The 22485-nt window shown below is 44.8% G+C and overlaps 1 protein-coding gene across 1 annotated transcript in view; it reads left to right on the top strand.

The window, feature by feature from the left end:
* LOC126259593 (glucose dehydrogenase [FAD, quinone]-like) overlaps positions 1 to 22485 on the top strand; it is a 59949-nt gene that overhangs the window by 6049 nt on the left and 31415 nt on the right. The window contains exon 2 of the mRNA XM_049956503.1: positions 18103 to 18434. Within this exon, the coding sequence (XP_049812460.1) occupies positions 18105 to 18434 (330 nt within the window). The 5' untranslated portion in view covers positions 18103 to 18104. The remainder of the gene's footprint in view (positions 1 to 18102; positions 18435 to 22485) is intronic.

The raw sequence follows: 22485 nt of genomic DNA, 5'->3' as shown, positions 1-22485 counted from the left end.
AATTTTGCGCAAACTTTCCTCATCATCAAATATTGCGTAACAATTTGGTGAACAGTAAATTTATTCACGGAGACCTCATCGGCGATCATTTTGAGACTTAAACGACGGTCGGAGTCCAGGAGTTCTTTCACTTTGGCCACCGTTTCATCCACACGACTCGTTGAAGGGCGTCCAGATCGTTCCATGTCTTCAACGGATTCCCTCCCGTTTTTAAATTCATTAAACCACCGGAACACTTGAGCTCTTGATAGGGAGTCTTCTTTGTAGGCCTCCGTAATCATAGCAAAAGTTTCCGAAGCAGTTTTGCCCAAGCGAAAGCAAAATTTGATTGCATACCGCTGTTCTATCGAGCGATCCATCTTCAGCGTTTTCACAAGTGTCACGGGCACACAAACAACGTAATACGCGAAGCTCGACCCTCACTGCACCAGAGCTCTGACGCGACTGCGAACCGGTTCTATTGTTAGCTCAGATCCCCCACCACGTGACGTACAGGTGGAGACCGCCCTGCGAGCGACTGGGGCGCCGCGCGGCGGCCAGTCTCATTACTTATCTACCACACCCTGTATATTGAAATGTCGTCACACATTGTTGGAAGAATTTGCACACAGTAGTCCGCATTTCAATCTACTGGTCGGCGCGGTAGTTGCGAAAGCATTATTTCGGGACTTGGTATTTATAACTACTTTTCAAATAAAAACACTTTCTCAAAATTTTGTAGATTGAGGGTGAAGCCACGTCGAATGTGCACACGCTCAGCCAGAACGATATTCCTGCTCGCCCTTCAGCTACGTCATTACAACCGCACTCCTCGCACTGCTGCTCACTGCATCCCTCAACAGTAACACTCGCAGATCACACTGGCGCTTGACTATCGATCCTTGGGCTATGCTCGACCCGTACGAGTAAAATATGATTTTCTCTGTGCACTCTGAAAGACTTCTTTGAATCACAGTCGGAAAAGAAACTGGAAAAGTAACTTAGGGTTACAGGACAGAATTTAAAGAACATTAAATTCCAGAACAAGTAATAGAAGTTACAATATACCGGGGATAAATTCGCTTTGACTCTGGTGGTAAAAACTATAAAAAAATCGTGCAAACATTGAGTATACATTAACGGAAAATGGGAAATATTTACACAAGTACTTTCCATAGTTTGTATGGCCATAAAACACCATCATAACTTGTTGTTTTTGCGGCACGGCACAGAAGCATATTTTATTTCAGGAACCGCTTTAATTTTGCTCCCTTTCAGCATGGCTTTCATCCATTCTATCATGGTTATTTCAGCTCAACTCAGGCACCACCCATGAAAGGTAGAGAAGAAATATCACAAATCAGTAACAATTTCATCCTTACCTTTGCTGAACGAATTGTATACATATGAGTAACAAAACATGGTCCTCATACATCATAATACAGGGTGATTCAAAAAGAATACCACAACTTTAAAAATGTGTATTTAACGAAAGAAACATAATATAACCTTCTGTTATACATCATTACAAAGAGTATTTAAAAAGGTTTTTTTCACTCAAAAAGAAGTTCAGAGATGTTCAATATGGCCCCCTCCAGACACACGAGCAATATCAACCCGATACTCCAACTCGTTCCACACTCTCTGTAGCATATCAGGCGTAACAGTTTGGATAGCTGCTGTTATTTCTCGTTTCAAATCATCAATGGTGGCTGGGAGAGGTGGCCGAAACACCATATCCTTAACATAGCCCCATAAGAAAAAATCGCAGGGGGTAAGATCAGGGCTTCTTGGAGGCCAGACAGTGCTTGAACCAATTTCAGACGATAAGGTTTCATAACTAACCTTTTTCGTAGGACTCTCCATACAGTTGATTGTGGAATTTGCAGCTCTCTGCTAGCTCTGCGAGTTGATTTTCCTGGGCTGCGAACAAATGCTTGCTGGATGCGTGCTACATTTTCATCACTCGTTCTCGGCCGTCCAAAACTTTTCCCTTTGCACAAACACCCATTCTCTGTAAACTGTTTATACCAACGTTTAATAGACCACCTATCAGGAGGTTTAACACCATACTTCGTTCGAAATGCACGCTGAACAACTGTCGTCAATTCACTTCTGCCATACTCAATAACACAAAAAGCTTTCTGTTGAGCGGTCGCCATCTTAGCATCAACTGACGCTGACGCCTAGTCAACAGCGCCTCAAGCGAACAGATGTACAACTAAATGAAACTTTATACCTCCCTTAATTCGCCGACAGATAGTGCTTAGCTCTGCCTTTTGTCGTTGCAGAGTTTTAAATTCCTAAAGTTGTAGTATTCTTTTTCAATCAACCTGTATACTTTTTACTCTTTAACTCAATGCTCTAAACATGTCTTAAGTAAGTACAGACAATTGTAAGTAATGTGTTTATACATAGAGAAAATTTACAGAAATGACGTTATTAATCAGCCTTAGGTTACTTATTTTTGTTATACAGCTATTATAGTTGCCAAAACGATTGACAGAGTACATTCTTGTTCAATCAACATGTCATTCAAAATGAAGTGTCAGTATTCGGTACTCATTAAGTACTATCAGAACTTCTGAAGCCTGGCACAAACTCTTGCCTATCGACTCCGACAGCTAACTAGATCATTACATCATTATTTACTTGCCATTTGTGAGATACCTTTTAGTTCTTCTCATCATATGTTTTTCATACATACATTCCCATATGAGTGGGACAACTTGTGTGAAATAAGTGACATCATTCAAATATTAGTTCTTAAAATACGTCATATTCCATACACTTCTCTACTCTCTTGAACATCCATTACACATATCCCTCTCAACTCAATACCTTCTTTACTTGAAACATTTTCTCCTTAAGCATCTATTAATCATCATTATTTACCCCAATAATTACTTAACCATTTCGGTATGTTCCTTAACTTAAAAGACCATTAACGACATTAAACGATTTATCCTTCTACTTCGAATCACTTATCTAAATGAGTCCTCATCTTCGTGTCATTTTACATGTTATCCTATTTATCACAACCATCAGCCATTCTGTCATCCAAGCTTTTGCAATTTCTCTGCTCCTTCATGACTCACAGAACAAGAATACATGAACTTTTTATTGATATTATTACGTTGGTGCATAAATTCGTAGTGTTCTTCCATAAGTCTAATGGACACAACAGATACACATAACAGAGATTTTAGTTGTCAATAACATATTCTCCTTCACTATTTACTACAGTCTGCCAACGCTGGAGTAACTTTTAGATTCCACGGCAGTAGAAACTACACGGTTTTGAGGCAAAGAACTCATCGAGCCTAGTTTGAAGCGCATTTCCATCAGCCAAGGAAGCTGCTTGACGGTTGTTCACTAGCGACCCGAATAGGTGAAAATCTAGGGCGCAATATCACATGAATGAGGCGGGTGCGGAGTGAGTTCCCCACCCAACTCCTGTGTAGTGCGTTTTGTCAGTCTAGCAGAACGCGGGCGGGCGTTATCGTGATATAGCATCACTTCACGTGGTCTTCCTGGTCGTTGTCCTAGGATTGCGTCTGCAAGGCGACTGAGTTGTCAGCAGTGGTGGTTAGACCATGGGGAAGCTACCAGTAGTGCAGCACACCATCGCTGTTCCACCAGGTGCGTAACACTGTCTTTTGTGGATGCACACAACTCTTTGTACTGAGAGTCGCTGCTTTGTTTGGGCTCAACCACTCCTTTCCTCTCCTTATGTTAGCGTAAAGACAGCATTTATCGTCACCAGTAACGAGACAGGATAAGAATGGTCGGTGTTGTCCACACACTAGCTGATGATGAGCAAGCAGAGATGCACACATCGCCTCCCACTGATTCTCGTGAATTTCGCTTAGAGCATGCAGTACTCAAACACCGATTTTTGAATCTTCCGCACTGCGTGCAAATATAGCACGAAGTTGAAACCATCACAGTTCATCACATTTGTCAGTCAACGAGTACATTGACACCAATCATTGTGGAATAATGCGTTTAAGCGATATTCATCAAACCACGTGTCAAAACAATCCTCCTTAAAACAAGAAAACCATTTTCTTGCCATGGTGTGTCCAGTGGTATTATCCCCACACACAGAGCGAATGTTTATGGCACTCCACAATGTTAAATGGCACTCCACTTGACACTCCATCTTCTATCGTCCAAGGCTGCATTCACTATCTCCAAATGACAAAATGGCAATATGTAAACTCAGTTAGCAACAGTGAACTACAAATAAAAATTGCAATCGATAAATAAACCTGTAGCAACCAGAATACGAATGTGCAAAAGAAAAACACTACGCACTCACAAACCAACCTAGTGATTAGCTTCACTCACAATTTTAAGAGATGTTTCCTTTTTGATTTCGTATTTACGTATCTTATTTTGGGAAGGTGCTAGTCTTCTTCTAAAAAATGCTCAGAAAAATGAAACAAAGAATAGTACTTCTGATGCAATAAATAAAATTATACCTCATCGTAATCCAATTGATACAAATCCCATTATAATAAAGATTGAAATGAAGATGAATGTTGTTCCATTAAATGATTTTGGTCCTAATAATGTTTTAAATTCATTGTGTAAGGTTAAGTTTAGTTTATTTCAAATAAATTTATAAATTTGACTTTGAATAATTACACAAATCATGGATTTCTTGACGCCTCGATTACTACTATAATACTGACGACATATTTTTGTGGTGAATGTAGCACAGCTCTAAACTGTTCCTAATTAAAATACCGGGACAACCACCGTTTAGTCTACTGCTACTCTTTTCTTAATCCAAGGCTAGGAAGCACGAGAGAGAAGTGAAACAGGAAATAAAGTTTCAGCCGTCTGGGAACATACCAGTTGCCAGTTCGTATACCAGCAAAAACGTTTTTGGTTCCATACAGGTGTTCTGAATGTATTTTGTTGTCTGAGTTATCCTAGTCTACAAGTAAGTAGTGCCTTTTTATGTTTTCACCACGTTCTGAGCCATGAGCTCTCTTAATTAGCAGTTACCGTAGTTCAACAGTGTTTGTATGTTCAATCTTCATGACCCTGTTGTTGTTGTTGTGGTCTTCAGTTCTAAGACTGGTTTGATGCAGCTCTCCAAGCTACTCTATCCTGTGCAAGCTTCTTCATCTCCCAGTACTTACTGCAACCTACATCCTTCTGAATCTGCTTAGTGTATTCATCTCTTGGTCTCCATCTACAATTTTTACCCTCCACGCTGCCCTCCAACACCAAATTGGTGATCCCTTGATGCCTCAGAACATGTCCTACCAACCGGTCCCTTCTTCTTGTCAAGTTGTGCCACAAACTTCTCCCCTATTCTATTCAATACCTCCCCATCTAATCTTCAGCATTCTTCTGTAGCACCACATTTCGAAAGCTTCTATTCTCTTCTTGTCCAAACTAGTTATCGTCCATGTTTCACTTCCATACATGGCTACACTCCATACAAATACTTTCAGAAACGACTTCCTGACACTTAAGTCTATACTCGACGTTAACAAATTTCTCTTCTTCAGAAACGATTTCCTTGCCATTGCCAGTCTACATTTTATATCCTCTCTACTTCGACCATCATCAGTTATTTTACTCCCTAAATAGCAAAACTCCATTACTACTTTAAGTCTGTCATTTCTTAATCCAATTCCCTCAGCATCACCCGACTTAATTCGACTACATTCCATTATCCTTGTTTTGCTTTTGTTGATGTTCATCTTATATCCTCCTTTCAAGACACTATCCATTCCGTTCAACTGCTCTTCCAAGTCCTTTGCTGTCTCTGACAGAATTACAATGTCATCGGCGAACCTCAAAGTTTTTACTTCTTCTCCATGAATTTTAATACCTACTCCGAATTTTTCTTTTGTTTCCTTTACTGCTTGCTCAATATACAGATTGAATAACATCGGGGAGTGGCTACAACCCTGTCTCACTCTCTTCCCAACCACTGCTTCCCTTTCGTGCCCCTCGACTCTTATAACCGCCATCTGGTTTCTGTACAAATTGTAAATAGCCTTTCGTTCCCTATATTTTACCCCTACCACCTTTAGAATTTGAAAGAGAGTATTCCAGTCAACACTGTCAAAAGTTTTCTCTAAATCTACAGATGCTAGAAACGTAGGTTTGCCTTTCCTTAATCTATTTTCTAAGATAAGTCCTAAGGTCGGTGTTGCCTCACGTGTTCCGATATTTCTGCGGAATCCAAACTTACCTTCCCTGAGGTCGGCTTCTACCAGTTTTTCCATTCGTCTGTAAAGAATTCGTGTTAGTATTTTGCAGCTGTGACTTATTAAACTGATAGTTCGGTAATTTTCAAATCTTTCAACACCTGCTTTCTTTGGGATTGGAATTATTATATTCTTTTTGAAGTCTGAGGGTATTTCGCCTGTCTCATACATCTTGCTCATCAGACGGTAGACCTTTGTCATGACTGGCTCTCCCAAGGCCGTCAGTAGTTCTAATGGAATGTTAGTTGTTGTAGTACGCAGGTCGGCTCCCAGGTTATGCAGCCGCTATATTACTTTGGAGTTTCACCACTAGGTGCCGAGATCGGTGTTCGGAGGTCCCAATTCCACCACTTGAAAGTCTCCTCTCTTGCATGGTGCAGTTCAGTTCGTCTGTGATCTGAAAATTCCTTGTGTGCGTCTAGTGTAGAGTTACTCTACTACCGCTTGTCACTCAACAATCGTGTGCATGTCGGAACACGCACACAAATCACAGATAACGGTTCTAGGTAAAATCAACCAATTTTAGCTGCTTAGAAAGCATTTTCAGGCCTAGAATCACTAGGAAACACTTCCCTGCTACGTACGTGAGGAATAGTTGACCTTTTTCATCGCTGTAACGTCCACATATGTCTGTTCAGCACATGACGTTTACTGTTATATACACGATATACACTCCTGGAAATTGAAATAAGAACACCGTGAATTCATTGTCCCAGGAAGGGGAAACTTTATTGACACAGTCCTGGGGTCAGATACATCACATGATCACACTGACAGAACCACAGGCACATAGACACAGGCAACAGAGCATGCACAATGTCGGCACTAGTACAGTGTATATCCACCTTTCGCAGCAATGCAGGCTGCTATTCTCCCATGGAGACGATCGTAGAGATGCTGGATGTAGTCCTGTGGAACGGCTTGCCATGCTATTTCCACCTGGCGCCTCAGTTGGACCAGCGTTCGTGCTGGACGTGCAGACCGCGTGAGACGACGCTTCATCCAGTCCCAAACATGCTCAATGGGGGACAGATACGGAGATCTTGCTGGCCAGGGTAGTTGACTTACACCTTCTAGAGCACGTTGGGTGGCACGCGATACATGCGGACGTGCATTGTCCTGTTGGAACAGCACGTTCTGTTGCCGGTCTAGGAATGGTAGAACGATGGGTTCGATGACGGTTTGGATGTACCGTGCACTATTCAGTGTCCCCTCTACGATCACCAGTGGTGTACGGCCAGTGTAGGAGATCGCTCCCCACACCATGATGCCGGGTGTTGGCCCTGTGTGCCTCGGTCGTATGCAGTCCTGATTGTGGCGCTCACCTGCACGGCGCCAAACACGCATACGACCATCATTGGCACCAAGGCAGAAGCGACTCTCATCGCTGAAGACGACACGTCTCCATTCGTCCCTCCATTCACGCCTGTCGCGACACCACTGGAGGCGGGCTGCACGATGTTGGGGCGTGAGCGGAAGACGGCCTAACGGTGTGCGGGACCGTAGCCCAGCTTCGTGGAGACGGTTGCGAATGGTCCTCGCCGATACCCCAGGAGCAACAGTGTCCCTAATTTGCTGGGAAGTGGCGGTGCGGTCCCCTACGGCACTGCGTAGGATCCTACGGTCTTGGCGTGCATCCGTGCGTCGCTACGGTCCGGTCCCAGGTCGACGGGCACGTGCACCTTCCGCCGACCACTGGCGACAACATCGATGTACTGTGGAGACCTCACGCCCCACGTGTTGAGCAATTCGGCGGTACGTCCACCCGGCCTCCCGCATGCCCACTATACGCCCTCACTCAAAGTCCGTCAACTGCACATACGGTTCACGTCCACGCTGTCGCGGCATGCTACCAGTGTTAAAGACTGCGATGGAGCTCCGTATGCCACGGCAAACTGGCTGACACTGACGGCGGCGGTGCACAAATGCTGCGCAGCTAGCGCCATTCGACGGCCAACACCGCGGTTCCTGGTGTGTCCGCTGTGCCGTGCGTGTGATCATTGCTTGTACAGCCCTCTCGCAGTGTCCGGAGCAAGTATGGTGGGTCTGACACACCGGTGTCAATGTGTTCTTTTTTCCATTTCCAGGAGTGTACAAGGATTTTAACGTTCGCTCTTTAAGACACAGCACATTGACATTGTTTGCATTGTTTGAAAAGTTCCTTCAGTCCAGTAAATTTCGGGCATGCAGGCGCGCAAATAAAATTTCTTCCACTGCTATTTCGGATGCGTATCGTCCCGCCATCTTCAGAGGGAGTCACAAGACTTACTCTGTCTTGTGAATCTTGCGAGTGACTCTGAGGATGGCGGGAATAACAGTGGAAGACATTGTATTTGCGCCGCAGCATGCCCGAAATTTAATGGACTATTCATTACGCCGCAGGAAGTTGAAAATGCAAAAGTTTGTTCAGCATATGCAAGATATATTACACTGAACGATCCAAAATGTATTCAGAATGAGATTTTCACTCTGCAGCGGACTGTGTGCTGATATGGAACTTCCTGGTAGATTGAAACTTTATGCCGGACCAAAACTCAAACTCGGGATTTTGCCTTTCGTGGGCAAGTGCTGTACCATCTCTCTCTCTCTCTCTCTCTATTTTTTTTTTTTTTTAATGTGTGCCCCGGTCGGGACTAGAGATGGGCAAAACTGTTCTTTTCAGAGATCGGATCCGAACTGTTCACTCCCTGAAATGAACTAGGTCTTTTTCATGACTCACCACTCATTCACAATAGAAAATAAATGGAAGGCACATTGCCCATTAAACTTGGTTTATTCCAGTAGTATACCTGTATTTTGATCTTATTTGATCCTATTTTGAAGTAACACAGATAATGAGTAAGAATTTTGTATTGTTTGTTGAAATTTCCACTATATGACAAAGTTTTTGATTATCGATTTATTTTGCACTATCGTGGTTTTTTGGGTGATCGGAAAATTTTGTAACTTGAGATTTACATTAACAATGTATTTGGCTATAATGTATTAAAATTTCATTAACCTCGTACAAATACATCCCAAGCCATATATTTTTAAAGTGAACATTTCCTTCCTAAGACGCCCAAAATCGCAAAATCCGTACTACAATTAGAAAAAAAATATAAATTTGACTGTAAGACCAAAGTGCTGCATATAGCATTATGCAGAATAAAACAAGGAAAATATTGGTGTATCACATTTTGCGATACGTTTATTGGTTCGCTCATAATTACAGTGTAAATTCGAGTGTCCATAATAAAAAATCCTATAGTAAGAGGAGTCGTCAGGAACCTCATCTGATCAGTTTAAACAAATAAAAATAAAATAAAAACAAATGATGTATACATAACATAATTATGTACTATACACATCGGTATTAGTACGAAGAACAATATCCAGTATAGACGAACTCCGATGCAGAGGCGCTGAGTCAAGCTGGTCGAGCCGCGAGCTGTATTGCTGCGTGAGCTAAGACCGCAGAGACCAGAGTGACACCTGAGTTGCTTTGCTCAACACTCTGGCTAGAGTCGAGAACGGTGAGGTGAGCGTTGAGCGGGCGAGTTCCGAGGGTGGGGGGAGCGGTGAGCGGCCACCAGTCACCCGCTCCGAGACAAATAGTCCGCTCTCTTGCGAGCAGGTTGTTGCAAGTAGTTCTTATGTTCTCCGCTAGGAGGCTCTCTGTCCTGTTGCTCGCATCAACTGCCCAGAGGGCAGGACGTGCGACTGAAACGATCGCCGACGGAGTGCGATGCTAAGGTGCGCCAGACACTGCACGCGGCAGAGGAAGCACAGAGACGGCACGGGATATGTGAAACACAAAATCCAATGGGGCACTGCACAATGCAGGCAGCCAAGGCAGAAGCAGGGCAGAGGCCGGCGCTGGCTGTGTTGTGTGGCGCGCAGTGTGCTCTGACCAGCAGAGGCCCCGCTGATATGCTCCGTCTCTCTCTCTCTCTCTCTCTCTCTCTCTCTCTCTCTCTGCTGTGGGAAACGTTTGGAGCTACCGTTCTTTTTTTCTGAATCACTGATTGTTCACTCCTTTGAAAGATTCAACTCTATAAAACAGTTCAGGAGCGGATCCCCCATCTCTAGTCGGGACTGGAACCCGGGATCTCCTACTTACATGGCAGACACTCTATTTTTTTTTCAAAGATGCTATAGGGAGATATGAACTTTTCTTTTACTCGAACGCGGGATCTCCCTCCCACATGGCAGACGCTCTATCCATCTGAGGCACTTTTTTTGTTTTTTTAGCCGAAATATGAAAAAAATAAAAATTGTTAGAGGCGAACACATGACTACAGGTTCAGAATGTACAAAGATTACCTCTCTGTTTTTTTATATATATATATATACCACGACACAGACAAAAATTTTAATGAAGTGAAAAAAAAGAAATAATATTGACACCAGGGAGGGTTTTTTATTTTTATTTTATTTAATTTTTTTATGAACCAGCCAATCATGAAATGCAATAATTTATCAATCTATCACGCTGCCGATTCCGCTTCCAATTTTTTTTTTCGCCCTTCACAGGAAACTCACCGAACTATACACTCAAATGGCAGTGTATACCTTCAAAAACCGAAAATATTCTCGTTTTTTCCAAAACACTTATTGAAGGCAATCAATTAAAGTAAAACAGAAGAAGTCATTTCGACAAAAACAAAAGGGTGAAATCAGGATAACGTATAGGAAGGAATGGGGCGTCAATTTTAACGTTCCCACACATTCTTTCTTCCGCCACTTCTACATCGTGGAACATCTAAATCCACAGAAGCGTCCATAAAAATAAAAAATAAAAATAAAAAAGGGGGGCATGGCAACTCATCCAACGCCTTGGCGATGAAAAACAAGATACAACATATTAGAATAAAATTCACGATAACGGGGCATCCGGAGCCACGTCCAATGTGCGGTGGCCATATATTGGGAAAAGGCACACGGATCTGCGTCATATCCACTCACCATCACGTAGTGGACATAATGACGAACAAGCCACATGATGGTATTGTTGCTTGATCGAGGAAAGAAAGTTGAACCGGGACGCACGAGAATCTCCCCCGAGATAGCCGCCTCCGACGTCCTGAGGAGAAAAGCCAGTTGTCAGCGAAGCCATCTCCAATGGTCATGACCGCAGGAAATCAACCGATGAGATAATGTATCAGTTTCATGGCAAACGATTGCAGCGATCCGTCACACTGAGGCCAATACGAAGAAGTCGCACGCTGGTAGGTACAGTATCATGAACAACTTGGTACCACGAGGACGCCACTTCCATCGGGAAAATCTGGAGGCTGATGTTAGACCAAACAATCTTCCAGTTCGTTTCTGGCGACAGGGCTTCCACAGAGGGAAGACTATAAGGAACTGGCCAGCGGCTTAACAGCAGTTTTAGGGAGATATTCGCTTGGGAAAGGAAATTTTCTCCTAAATAACTGACCTCAAGAAAAAATTCCCTGAAGGTGTTAAACTCGCCGGTCGGATACAGTCATAAAGGCGAGCTGTAAGTGACTGGGGGGCGCGTTGACACGTTAAGACAGTGCGACTGGGTAGTCCGCCACCATACGTCTGCGATGATGCCTTCCAGAGAGGAGTCCGTGAGATGTAGTGTGTTCAGCTTCCATAAAGGGCGCGAGAGATGGACCCGCTGCGCGACGTGTTTAAAAGTCAATGAAACAGCACAGTGATCAGTAAAACTGTCAGAAATTACATCAATCGATAGAAGCTGACTACATATGGGGACAGATAAATAAAAGCGGTCCAATCGGCTACTTGAAGTAGCTGTAAAAAAAGGTAAACCGCACCAATGTAGGATATCTGCAAACCCAAGTATTCTGGAGATGCAAGGACGTCACCATATCATTAAGTTCACGACAAAATGTATAACTGGGGGTCTGATCAACACGGCGTAAGACGCAGTTAAAATCGTCCCCTAACAAAACCTTGAGCTGGTTCCGTCGGAGTAAATAAACAAGTTCTTCCTTATAGAACCGCGCGCGATAGGATGAACGACCGGATCCAGACGGAGCGTAAAGAAAAATTAAGGTGAGGTCATAAAAACTACAGCCTATACCACGACCATCATCTAGCGTTTCGAAGTCCGTCAGCGGGATTCCATCTCGATAAAGCAAATCCATACCGGTAGAATTTTCAGGAGTGACATTTAAAAACATAGAAAATCCAGGAAGACAAAACACATCAAATAATACCTCTTGTAAACACACGATATCAGCTTGGGAATCGTAAATAAACTGGCGTAACGCAGCAAGCCGTAAGTGGAAACGCATCCTATTAACATTGAGGGTTAGAAATGCAATACGCCTGCATCCGTTAACACATGTAAGGTCAATAAAACAACACTAAGGAAAAAGCACTATCACGTCCGTCTCTCCCCAACGTCCGGAGTCGGGGAAAAGAAGGTGTAATGGTAGTCCTCCCCACCTGACGCCGAGGAATCCTCGCTTTTCTTTTTACGACGCGCCGCGGCACGGGCAGGTTGAAAATGCTGTTTCACATCACTCCGTGAAAATATACACTCTTGATGTGGAGAGGTTGGGGGCACGTCAAGCTCCGATTTGACAGAGGAGCCGTCGTCACCGCACTTATCGGAAATCGGGGAACACAACTCAGAACGACCAACAGCAACATCAGGTACAGAAGAGACAGGTGATGCAGTGCCGGTGTCGGGTGGCATCTCCTGAACATCAGGAAGGGAACCCGTAGGAACCTGTTGCTCGCCCGTCTCAGCGTGGAGGAGGGGTGGTACTGCACTGTAAAGGCTGGCCAGCAGGAGACGTCTCTGCGGGAACAAGGGAGCCCACGGGAACCGTCACGTCGACGGGTGAAGTGGGGCACGCAGATTGAACGCACATTTCAACATCAACAGAAGCAGCTACATTCTCTGATGATGATGAGTCCCATACTCCTTCACAGAGCGTAGGGGAGCGACGCGGGAGACCCGCGCCGCCTTACTAGGCAAGGTCCTAGTGGAGGTGGCTTGCCGTTGCCTTCCTCCGACCGTAATGGGGATGAACGATGATGATGAAGACGATACAACAACACCCAGTCATCTCGAGACGGGAAAAATCCCTGACCCCGCCAGGAATCGAAGCCGGGACCCCGTGCTCGAGAAGCGAGAACGCTACCGCCAGACCATTCTCTATGGTAATGAATCACAATTAACATCAGTAGACAACGCATTACCGCCAGAAGGTACTCTCTGTCAACGCCGTATCAGAAGAACGAGACTGGTGTGGAGCGTCCTCGAAATGTGTACCGTCCTCAGTCCGCCGGCGGTTGACGTGCGCTGCAGGAGCCGTCGTCCCCTCGTGAACAGAGTCCGCACTGGGACGCGCCGGTAACGGTGGAAATTCGCGAGGAGTAGGGGGTGATGTTGGTCCTACATCGCTTAAAGCTGGAGACTGACTTACAGCCGACTGCGTAGTTACTATGTCTGCTAACGTTAAAGGAAGACGTTTTTGATAAGACGACGTCAGAACAGTAGCACGGCGCGGGCAATCAGATCTGAGATGACCGCTTTCGTTACAGAGAAAACAAGTTCCTTCTTGCCCTGTATACGTAATATGGATGCGGTAACCACAAACAGTTAGGTGGGAAGGAATATTCTTTTTAACGCACATGTCCACAGTCCGGATACCATTACAACACTGGAAGCGATGTTGTGCTGAACAGCGTTCACATCGGATATGCCGTGACTCCAAACGGAAGCAACGCTGTTTTAAGAAGTGAATCGTCCACTTCAGGAGGAAGGTTATAAATTCTAACCGGAGTAAACTCGAGTGCCACATTTTCAAGGAGGACTTGACTAACAGAACCATCGCGATGTGTAAACAACACTTTAGAACCAATCCGGTAGAGAAGTCTTTCTACTTGAACGGGATCATAAAACTTCACAAAGAACGCATACAAATCAGAATCCAAGTAAGCAGTATCTACCTGGTCAGGTGTAACACGGATAACACCAGCCAACCAATCGTGAAATTCTAAGGAGCCAGGTTGAACACGACGGGTACTCTCGTCAAAATTGAAACGAACAGTAGCTCGACGAGGAACAGATTTAGGAGACTCGACAGACACCATGGCGCGGGCAGAAACCACCGCCGCCAAGAGGAAAACGACAACAAACTCCGCTACGCAACTACGATGTGACTCCGGCCGATACACCAACACGACTGAGTAGCTTCGACACAAGTGGCGCTGCGGCACAGGCGGAAGTTAACGACAACCTGCTCGCTCGACGCGCAAGGCGACACTACCATCTGAGCTACCCAAGCACGACCCACGTCTCGTCCTCACAGCTTCAATTCTGCCAGTACCTCGTCTCCTACCTTCCGAACTTCACAGAAGCTCTTCTGCTAACCTTGCAGAACTAGCACTACTGGAAGAAAGGACATTGCGGAGACATGGCATAGACACAGCTTGGGGGGATGTTTCACTCTGCAGCGAAGTGTGCGCTCAAATGAAACTCCGTGGCAGATTAAAACTTGTCCGCGAAAGGCAAAGGTCCCCAGTTCGAGTACGGTCCAACACACAGTTTTCATGTGCCAGGAAGTTTCAGTCCAACCTATATTGTTCTTCCTCACGATTTTTGGATTTCAAAATTACGTTGTCTCACATTCCCCACAGTTAAACATTCATTTTCGTTCTATCCTAAGAATAAGTTTCATGCACGGTAGCCAAGATGAAACTGCTTACCGAATTGAACACACTGTGTCACAGTTTGGAAGATTTCTTACGGTTGCCAGAAGGTCAGCCCATGGGACAAATGCTCAGCCTATTCACACTAGTGTAGACTGCATCTCACAACAACAACATTTGCTGCGTGCACTCAGCACAAGTCTGTCGATTCCTGACCTATCCTTGACCGGCACGAGAGAAATATATTTTACGTTGTGCAAGGGACCGTGGCTCCCTTACAGAATCCTCCCACATAGTGGCGAGGAGCAAGGAAGGATAAACAACGACACGATCCTATGAGGCAGGTAGTTCGTAGGCAGTCAATTGATGAGCAGAAAACAGATTTACTCGTGGGCAGTGTTCGTGCAGCTTCTGGCAAGTGGTAGTCTAGGGAGCAGTGGACGGAAGTGCAGTGGCCTACGGTGTTCGCGGCGAGAGCAAGGTGGCAGCGTGGCAGGCGGCAGCGGCAGAGCCGAGGGACCGGCCAGCTGAAGCCTCGCTGGCAGAGCAGACGTGGCTCGCCGGCGTGAAGTCACGCGGTGTCACGCGGAAGCGAGCAGGTGCAACTGCAGATGCGCGTGCCACGTACTGGCAGCGCCCGCAGGCGCTATGCCGTTTGCAAAAGGCTTGGCGGTGTGCATCTCAGCGACTCTTCTATTAGCAACCATGCTGCGAGGTGAGGCAGGGCTCACAACGCTCATCCGTAATTGTGGTGGCCGGATACGCAGGGCAACACTTCACTTCTTTCCTCCTCTGCTCGAAAGAACATAAGTTTAATGCGAATCATCGCATGTAGGCTGTTCCAAGAGGAATGGCCAATATTCAGGAATATTACAACCATTATTTGTAGCGAAGGCTCTAGTAAACGTGGCTGTTTAGTTGCATACCTTAAGAGGTGTGCGCACCTCTTCATCTTCGCGCCGCGCGGAATTAGCCGAGCGGTCTAGGCGCTACAGTCGTGGACTGTGCGGCTGGTCCCGGCGGAGGTTCGAGTCCTCCCTCGGGCATGGGTGTTTGTGTTTGTCCTTAGGATAGTTGAGGTTAAGTAGAAAGGAGGGTATAAGATGAAAATCAACAAAAGCAAAACGAGGATTATGGAATGTAGTCGAATTAAGTCGGGTGATGCTGAGGGAATTAGATTAGGAAATGAGACACTTAAAGAAGTAAAGGAGTTTTGGTATTTGGGGAGAAAAATAACTGATGATGGTTGAAGCAGAGAGGAATAAAATGTAGACTGTCAATGGCAAGGAAAGCGTTTCTGAAGAAGAGAACTTATTTACATCGAGTTCTGATTTAAGTGTTAGGAAGTCGTTTCTGAAAGTATTTGTATGGAAGTGAAACATGGACGACAAATAGTTTAGACAAGAAGAGTATAGAAGCTTTCGAAATGTGGTGCTACAGAAGAATGCTGAAGATTAGATGAGTAGATCACATAACTAATGATGACGTATTGAATAGAATTGGTGAGAAGAGGAGTTTGTGGCACAACTTGACTAGAAGAAGGGATCGGTTGGTAGGACATGTTCTGAGGCATCAAGGGATCACCAATTTAGTACTGGAGGGCAGCGTGGTGGGTAAAAATCGTAGAGGGAGACCAAGAGATGAATACACTAAGCAGATTCAGAAGGATGTAGGTTGCAGTAGGTACTGGGAGATGAAGAAGCTTGCACAGGATAGAGTAGCATGGAGAGCTGCATCAAACCAGTCTCAGGACTGAAGACCACAACAACAACAGTGTTTAAGCTTAGGGACTGATGACCTAAGCAGTTAAGTCCCGTGAGATTTCACAAACATTTGAGCACTTCATCTTCGCTGCTATGAGAAAAATCTCTTCTAATTTTTGCTCCGTGATATTGTCGACCATTGATCATTTCTCCTGGGACATAATGTATAGTGAGATATCACAATTATCGGTCTATCCCGCTGGCAATATTAAATATTGATTGTAATACGTCAGGAATTCAGGAGAGAAAGGAAGTTAGCTTCCTTAGTGGATAGCAGATCTACATTTGAGGTCAGAGTGCAGCTATCATCACACATTACTTGTATTTATAGCACTGACGATATGAGCCCGACCGGTGCTGACCTCCTTTGTGTCCTGGATTATAGTATGGTCGTAGGAGACAATCATTCCCATGGAATATTGTATGAAGTTAGGAACTATCACCTAGATGGTGATTTCCATGAAACCCAAGTCACACAAGACTCTGCAAAGTGAAGTTGGCGGTAAACTGTATTGCATCCTTGCAAAGTGACATAGCAGAGTAGTCGCCTCGGCTCTTGCTGCGAACACTCACTCACAATGTGTACGTAAAGTGCTGACACTCTGTCCATTCGAGCGGTTTCCTCTGGATCAGAGGTCTGCCGTTTGAGAGAACTCGCGTTCCACGAACGGCGTTCAAATGGTTCAAATGGCTCGGAGCACTATGGGACTTAACTGCTACGGTCATCAGTCCCCTAGAACTTAGAACTACTTAAACCTAACTAACCTAAGGACAGCACACAACACCCAGCCATCACGAGGCAGAGAAAATCCCTGACCCCGCCGGGAATCGAACCCGGTAACCCGAGCACGAACGGCGTAATCAGCTCCAGATCAGCTGGGCCTGCAGAACGGGTTTACCTGATTGCGGAGGCCTCAGTGTTTAAAGGAAGGTAACTTGTCTCCAATTAGCAATAAATTTATTTTATTGCTCACTGGTTGCAGTTACTTGCTCAGCAAGGGTAACGACGATCACTGAAATTACGACCGTCACCTAGGTCATCAAGGGACTCTAAATGTCTTACTGCCCTCGCACCATTGTTGGCGCATACACTGGTGGCTTTATTTATTTCGTGTAATTTGTGTTCCCCATCTATCCGCGCAATGAGAGTGGAGTTTATTCTGCATTCAACCGAACAACATAATTCACTCTTTGCTAGCAATGTTAATGCGATTACGTGTGTCTAATAGCGAGCCTCTCGTACAGAGTGGGTTGAACAAAACTGACTCAGAACAATATCCTTAAGATGGGCAACACAAGCCACATCGTCGGCCCAGGATGCAGATCGTGTAAGTTGGCTCGCCTGCCGCAAAGTGCACGAAATCCGTACTGAGCCACTTTAGTTCTGCCCACCGCGTGTATGTATTCGCAGACTTCCGTATATCAATATGCTAGTGACACGCCCCCGTACAATTCACTGTTCAGCGTTCCCGTGTGCGCAGCTATGGACGCGGCGGCCGCTTCGCAGTGGGCGGCGCAGGCTGGCAGCGCGTGCCCCGTGGGCGGCGGCGCCGGGGCGCTGTTCGCGCAGCTGTTGGCCACCCTGGTGCACGCACAGTGCGCGCTCGCCGACCGCAGCGCCTACCCGCCGGACACGACGCGCCCGCTGCCCGAGTACGACTTCGTGGTGGTCGGCGCCGGGTCTGCGGGGGCGGCGGTGGCCGCCCGCCTCTCGGAGAACCCCGACTGGACGGTGCTGCTGCTCGAGGCCGGCGGCGACCCGCCGCCCACCTCAGACGTGCCCGGACTCTTCCCTCTGCTGCAGAAGACCGAGGTGCGTATCTCCTGAGCGTCGCCAGTTGTGTGACACAAACACGGAGGGTCCCGACTTACCGACTGCCCTCCTAGGACTCTGCTCAAAGAACAGCCTTTACTCCCTGACATCGGTTTCGTTTCGGCACCACGCCGTGATTCTTACCTTAAAGTACGTCAATAATTGTATGGCGTAACACCGAGCATATCTTCTCTTACATTTAAAACTGAAATGGCGCCAAGTTTTTGTCGTATTACGTAGTTCCAAAGGATTAGATTTATGCACTTCTTGTGTTGTTACTGTGGTCTTCAGCCCGAAGATTGATTTGATGCAGCTCTCCATCCAAGCTTATCCTGTGCATCTCCGAATAACTACTGCAACCTACATCCTTATGAATCTGCTTACTCAATTCATCTCTTGGTCTCCCTTTACTATTCTTACTCCCCACACTTCCCTAAATGGAGGATTCTTTTATTTCTCAGAATGTATCCATCAACCTATCCCTTCTGTAGGTCAAGTTGTGCCACAGATTTACTGTTTCCCCAATTCTGTTCAATGCCTTCTCATCAGTTACGCGATCTATCCATAAGATCTTCAGCATTCTCCTGTAGCACCACTTTTCAAAAGCCACTAATCTCTTCTTGTCTCAATGGTTTATCGTCCACGTTTCACTCCCAAACATGACTACACTCCATACAAATACTTTCAGAACAGGCTTCGAAACACTCTATACTCGACGTTAACAAGTTTCTCTTCTTCAGAAGCGCTTTTATATCATTGCCAGTGTAATTTTATATTTTCTGTACGTCGGCCATCATTAATTATTTTACTGTCCAAACAGCAAAACTCACCCACTACATTTCAAGTTTCGTTCCGTAATATAATTTTCTCAGCATCATCTGATTAAATTCGACCATATTCTTGTTTTACTCTTGTTAATGTTCATCTTACACCTTCCTTTCAAGACACTGTCCTTTCCGTTCAACTGCTCTCCAGAGTCCTTTGCTGCCTCTGACAAAATTACCATGTCATCGTCGATTTTTGCTTGGTTTTCTTTACTGCTTACTCAGTGTATTGATTGAGTAACGTCGGAGATAAGCTGCAACCATGTCCCACTTCTTACTCAACCACTGCTTCCTTTTCAAACCCCTCCACTCTTGTAAGTGCCGTCTCCTTTCTGCAGAAGTTCTAAACAGACTTTCCCTTCCTGTGTTTTACCCCTTCCAGCTTCGTAATTTCAAAGGGAATATTCCCGTAAACATTGTCAAAAGCTACCTGCAAGTCTACAAATGCTATATATGTAGGTTTGCCTTTCCTTCATCTATCTCCTAAGAGAAATAGGTACAGTATTGACCCGTGTCTTCCAACATTTCTCTATCATTCAAACAGACCTTTCCCGAGGTCAACATCTACCAGTTTATCCATTGCTATGAAAAGTGTTTTTGTTAGTATTTCGCAACGATGACTTACTAAAATGATAGTTTGATAACATTCAATTCTTTGGAATTCAGAGTGTTACATTCTTTTTGAATCTAAGGCTATTTCGCCTGTGTCACACGTCTTGCACGCCAGTAGTTCTGAAAGAATGTCTATTCCAGGGGCCTTGTTTCCTGTTAGGTCTCTCAGAGATCTGTCAAATTCTTCTCGCAGTATCATATCTCCCATCTCATCTTCATCTATATCCTCTTCCTTTTCTTTCATATTGTCTTCAAATTCATATCCATTTTATAGGTAATTTACATACTCCTTCTTTGCTTAATACTAGTTTTCGACCTAGTACACTCATAAAGCCATTCCCCTTTTCTCAAAGACATCTTTAATTTTCTTTCACGTGATATCTATCTTGGTGTCTTTAATTTTCCTGTTGGTGGTGTCTACTTTTCTTCAAGTTGGATATACTTGTAAATCCTTAAGTATTCTAGTCATTTTGCACTTCCTGTCAATCTCGGCTTTAGCCGTTTGTATTCACTTTCACCTGCTTCATTTACTACGTTTTATAATTTCTCCTTTCATCAATTAAATTGATTATCTCCAGTGATATCCAAGGATACCTGTTTGATCTTCTGCTGCCCTCATTAGTTCATCACCCAAGTTACCCGTTCATCTTCTACTGTATTCTTTACCCCTGTTCTAGTCAACCGTTGCCTAAAGTTCCCTCTGAAGCTCTCAACACCGTATCGTACTTTATACGTGTCCAGCTGCCGTCTCCGTAATTTCCTATCTTTTCGCAATTGTTTTAATCTGCAGTTAATAACCAATAAATTGTGGTCAGAGTCCACATCTGCCCCTGGAAATGTGTTTCAATTAAAAATGAGGTTCCGAAATCTCTATCTTACCATTAAATAATCAACCTGAGACCATCTGGTGTCTCCAAGTCTCTTTACCATATATAGCCTTCCTTCATGAATCTTAAACTAAGTGTTAGCGATGATTAAATTATGCTCTATGCAAAATTCTTCCAGGCGGTTTCTTCTTTCATTCCATTTCCCCAGTCGATATTCACCTACAGTTTTTCCTTCTCTTCCGTTTCTTACAACTGAATTCCATTCTCCCATCACAAATTTTCGTCTTCCTTAACACACTGAACAATTTCCTTTATCTCATCGGAGCGCTAGCTGCCACACAAACTTGTAACGCTGTGGTGAGTGTCGGCTTCATATCTGTCGTGGCTACGAGAGGCATTTACTACGCTGCTGATAGTAGTTTACCCCCATTTCTATCTTCTTATTCACTATTAAACCTACTCCTGCATTACCCCTATTTGATTTTCTTATATTAACTGACCGGAAGTCCTGTTCCTCTTGCCACCGAACTTCACTAATCCCCTCTATGTGCAACTTCATGAAAGCATCCTCCTAAGTACCTCCTGCCCGGATATTTGAATGATGAACTGTTTTACCTCTGGAATATCTTACCTGTGAAGATGCCAACATTATTTAACCATACAGTAGAGCTGCATGTCCTCGGGAAATTCCTGCTGTGGTTTCCCCTTGCTTTATCTGTATGTTCACAGCAAGGCAGTTTTGGCTGATGTTTGATCACTCATCAAGACTGTTGCCCCAGAAAGTACTAAAAAGGTTGCTGCCCTTGCTGAGGAACCACACGTTTGTATGGCTTCTAAACAGGTACCCCTCCATTGTGGTTACATCTACAGTAAGGTTATCTGTATCACTGGGAGACGCAAACCACCACACAAATGTCCAGGTCCAAGGTCCAAGGGTGAAATGCATTTTTTACTGAAGTGGAAAGACTTGACTCATTATTAGTAAATGAATCAAAAGCAGCCAACCAGTTGCGACAAAATGAGGTGTTATTCAATCTTTGACCGTTGTTTCGACGCGTGTAAATCCGCCATCTTCAGGAATATGGCCGGCCGCGGTGGCCGAACGGTTCCAGGCGCTTTAGTCCGGAGCCACGCGGCTGCTGCGGTCGCAGGTTCGAATCCTGCCTCGGGCATGGTTGTGTTTGATGTCCTTAGGTTACGTAGGTTTAAGTAGTTCTAAGTCTAGGGGACTGATGACCTCAGATGTTAAGTCCCATAGTGCTCATGGCCATCTGAACCGTCAGGAATTGGAGTAACCTGAAAACAATGTATCAGCGATAACTACAAACCGGGAAGCATACGACAAAATTACGCGTCATACAGACACTAGGTGCCCACAAGTGGAGAGGAATATTACATATAGCACGAAACATGACCGAAAGAAGAAAAACTACTTACTAAAATATCACACTGGAAAAACAAATAACGAAGTGATTTGACATTTGCCCAATGGAAATATACTGTCAGCGCACATCATTGTGTACATCATTAAATACACTGCCCCCACGTTCAGGGTTTATTAAGTAGAAGTAGTTAAACTGCACACCGACTGACAGGAAACGGAGAGCATGAACACCAGGTAAACAAGGCAGGAGCGCGTGCCCTGGGATCCAAGTACGCTTGGGACATAAAGGGCCAGTAAGTGGAAATGCATTGACAGATTGGGGGGGAGGGGGGGGGAGTTAGAGAACAATGAGAAACGAAGAATGTTAAACGACGCTATTGTAAAGTACAGTGTGCTAACTTAAA

Source organism: Schistocerca nitens, chromosome 5 (genome assembly GCF_023898315.1).
Source record: "Schistocerca nitens isolate TAMUIC-IGC-003100 chromosome 5, iqSchNite1.1, whole genome shotgun sequence".
Taxonomy (NCBI): Eukaryota; Metazoa; Arthropoda; class Insecta; order Orthoptera; family Acrididae; genus Schistocerca; species Schistocerca nitens.
This window is presented reverse-complemented; position numbering and strand designations above follow the sequence as displayed.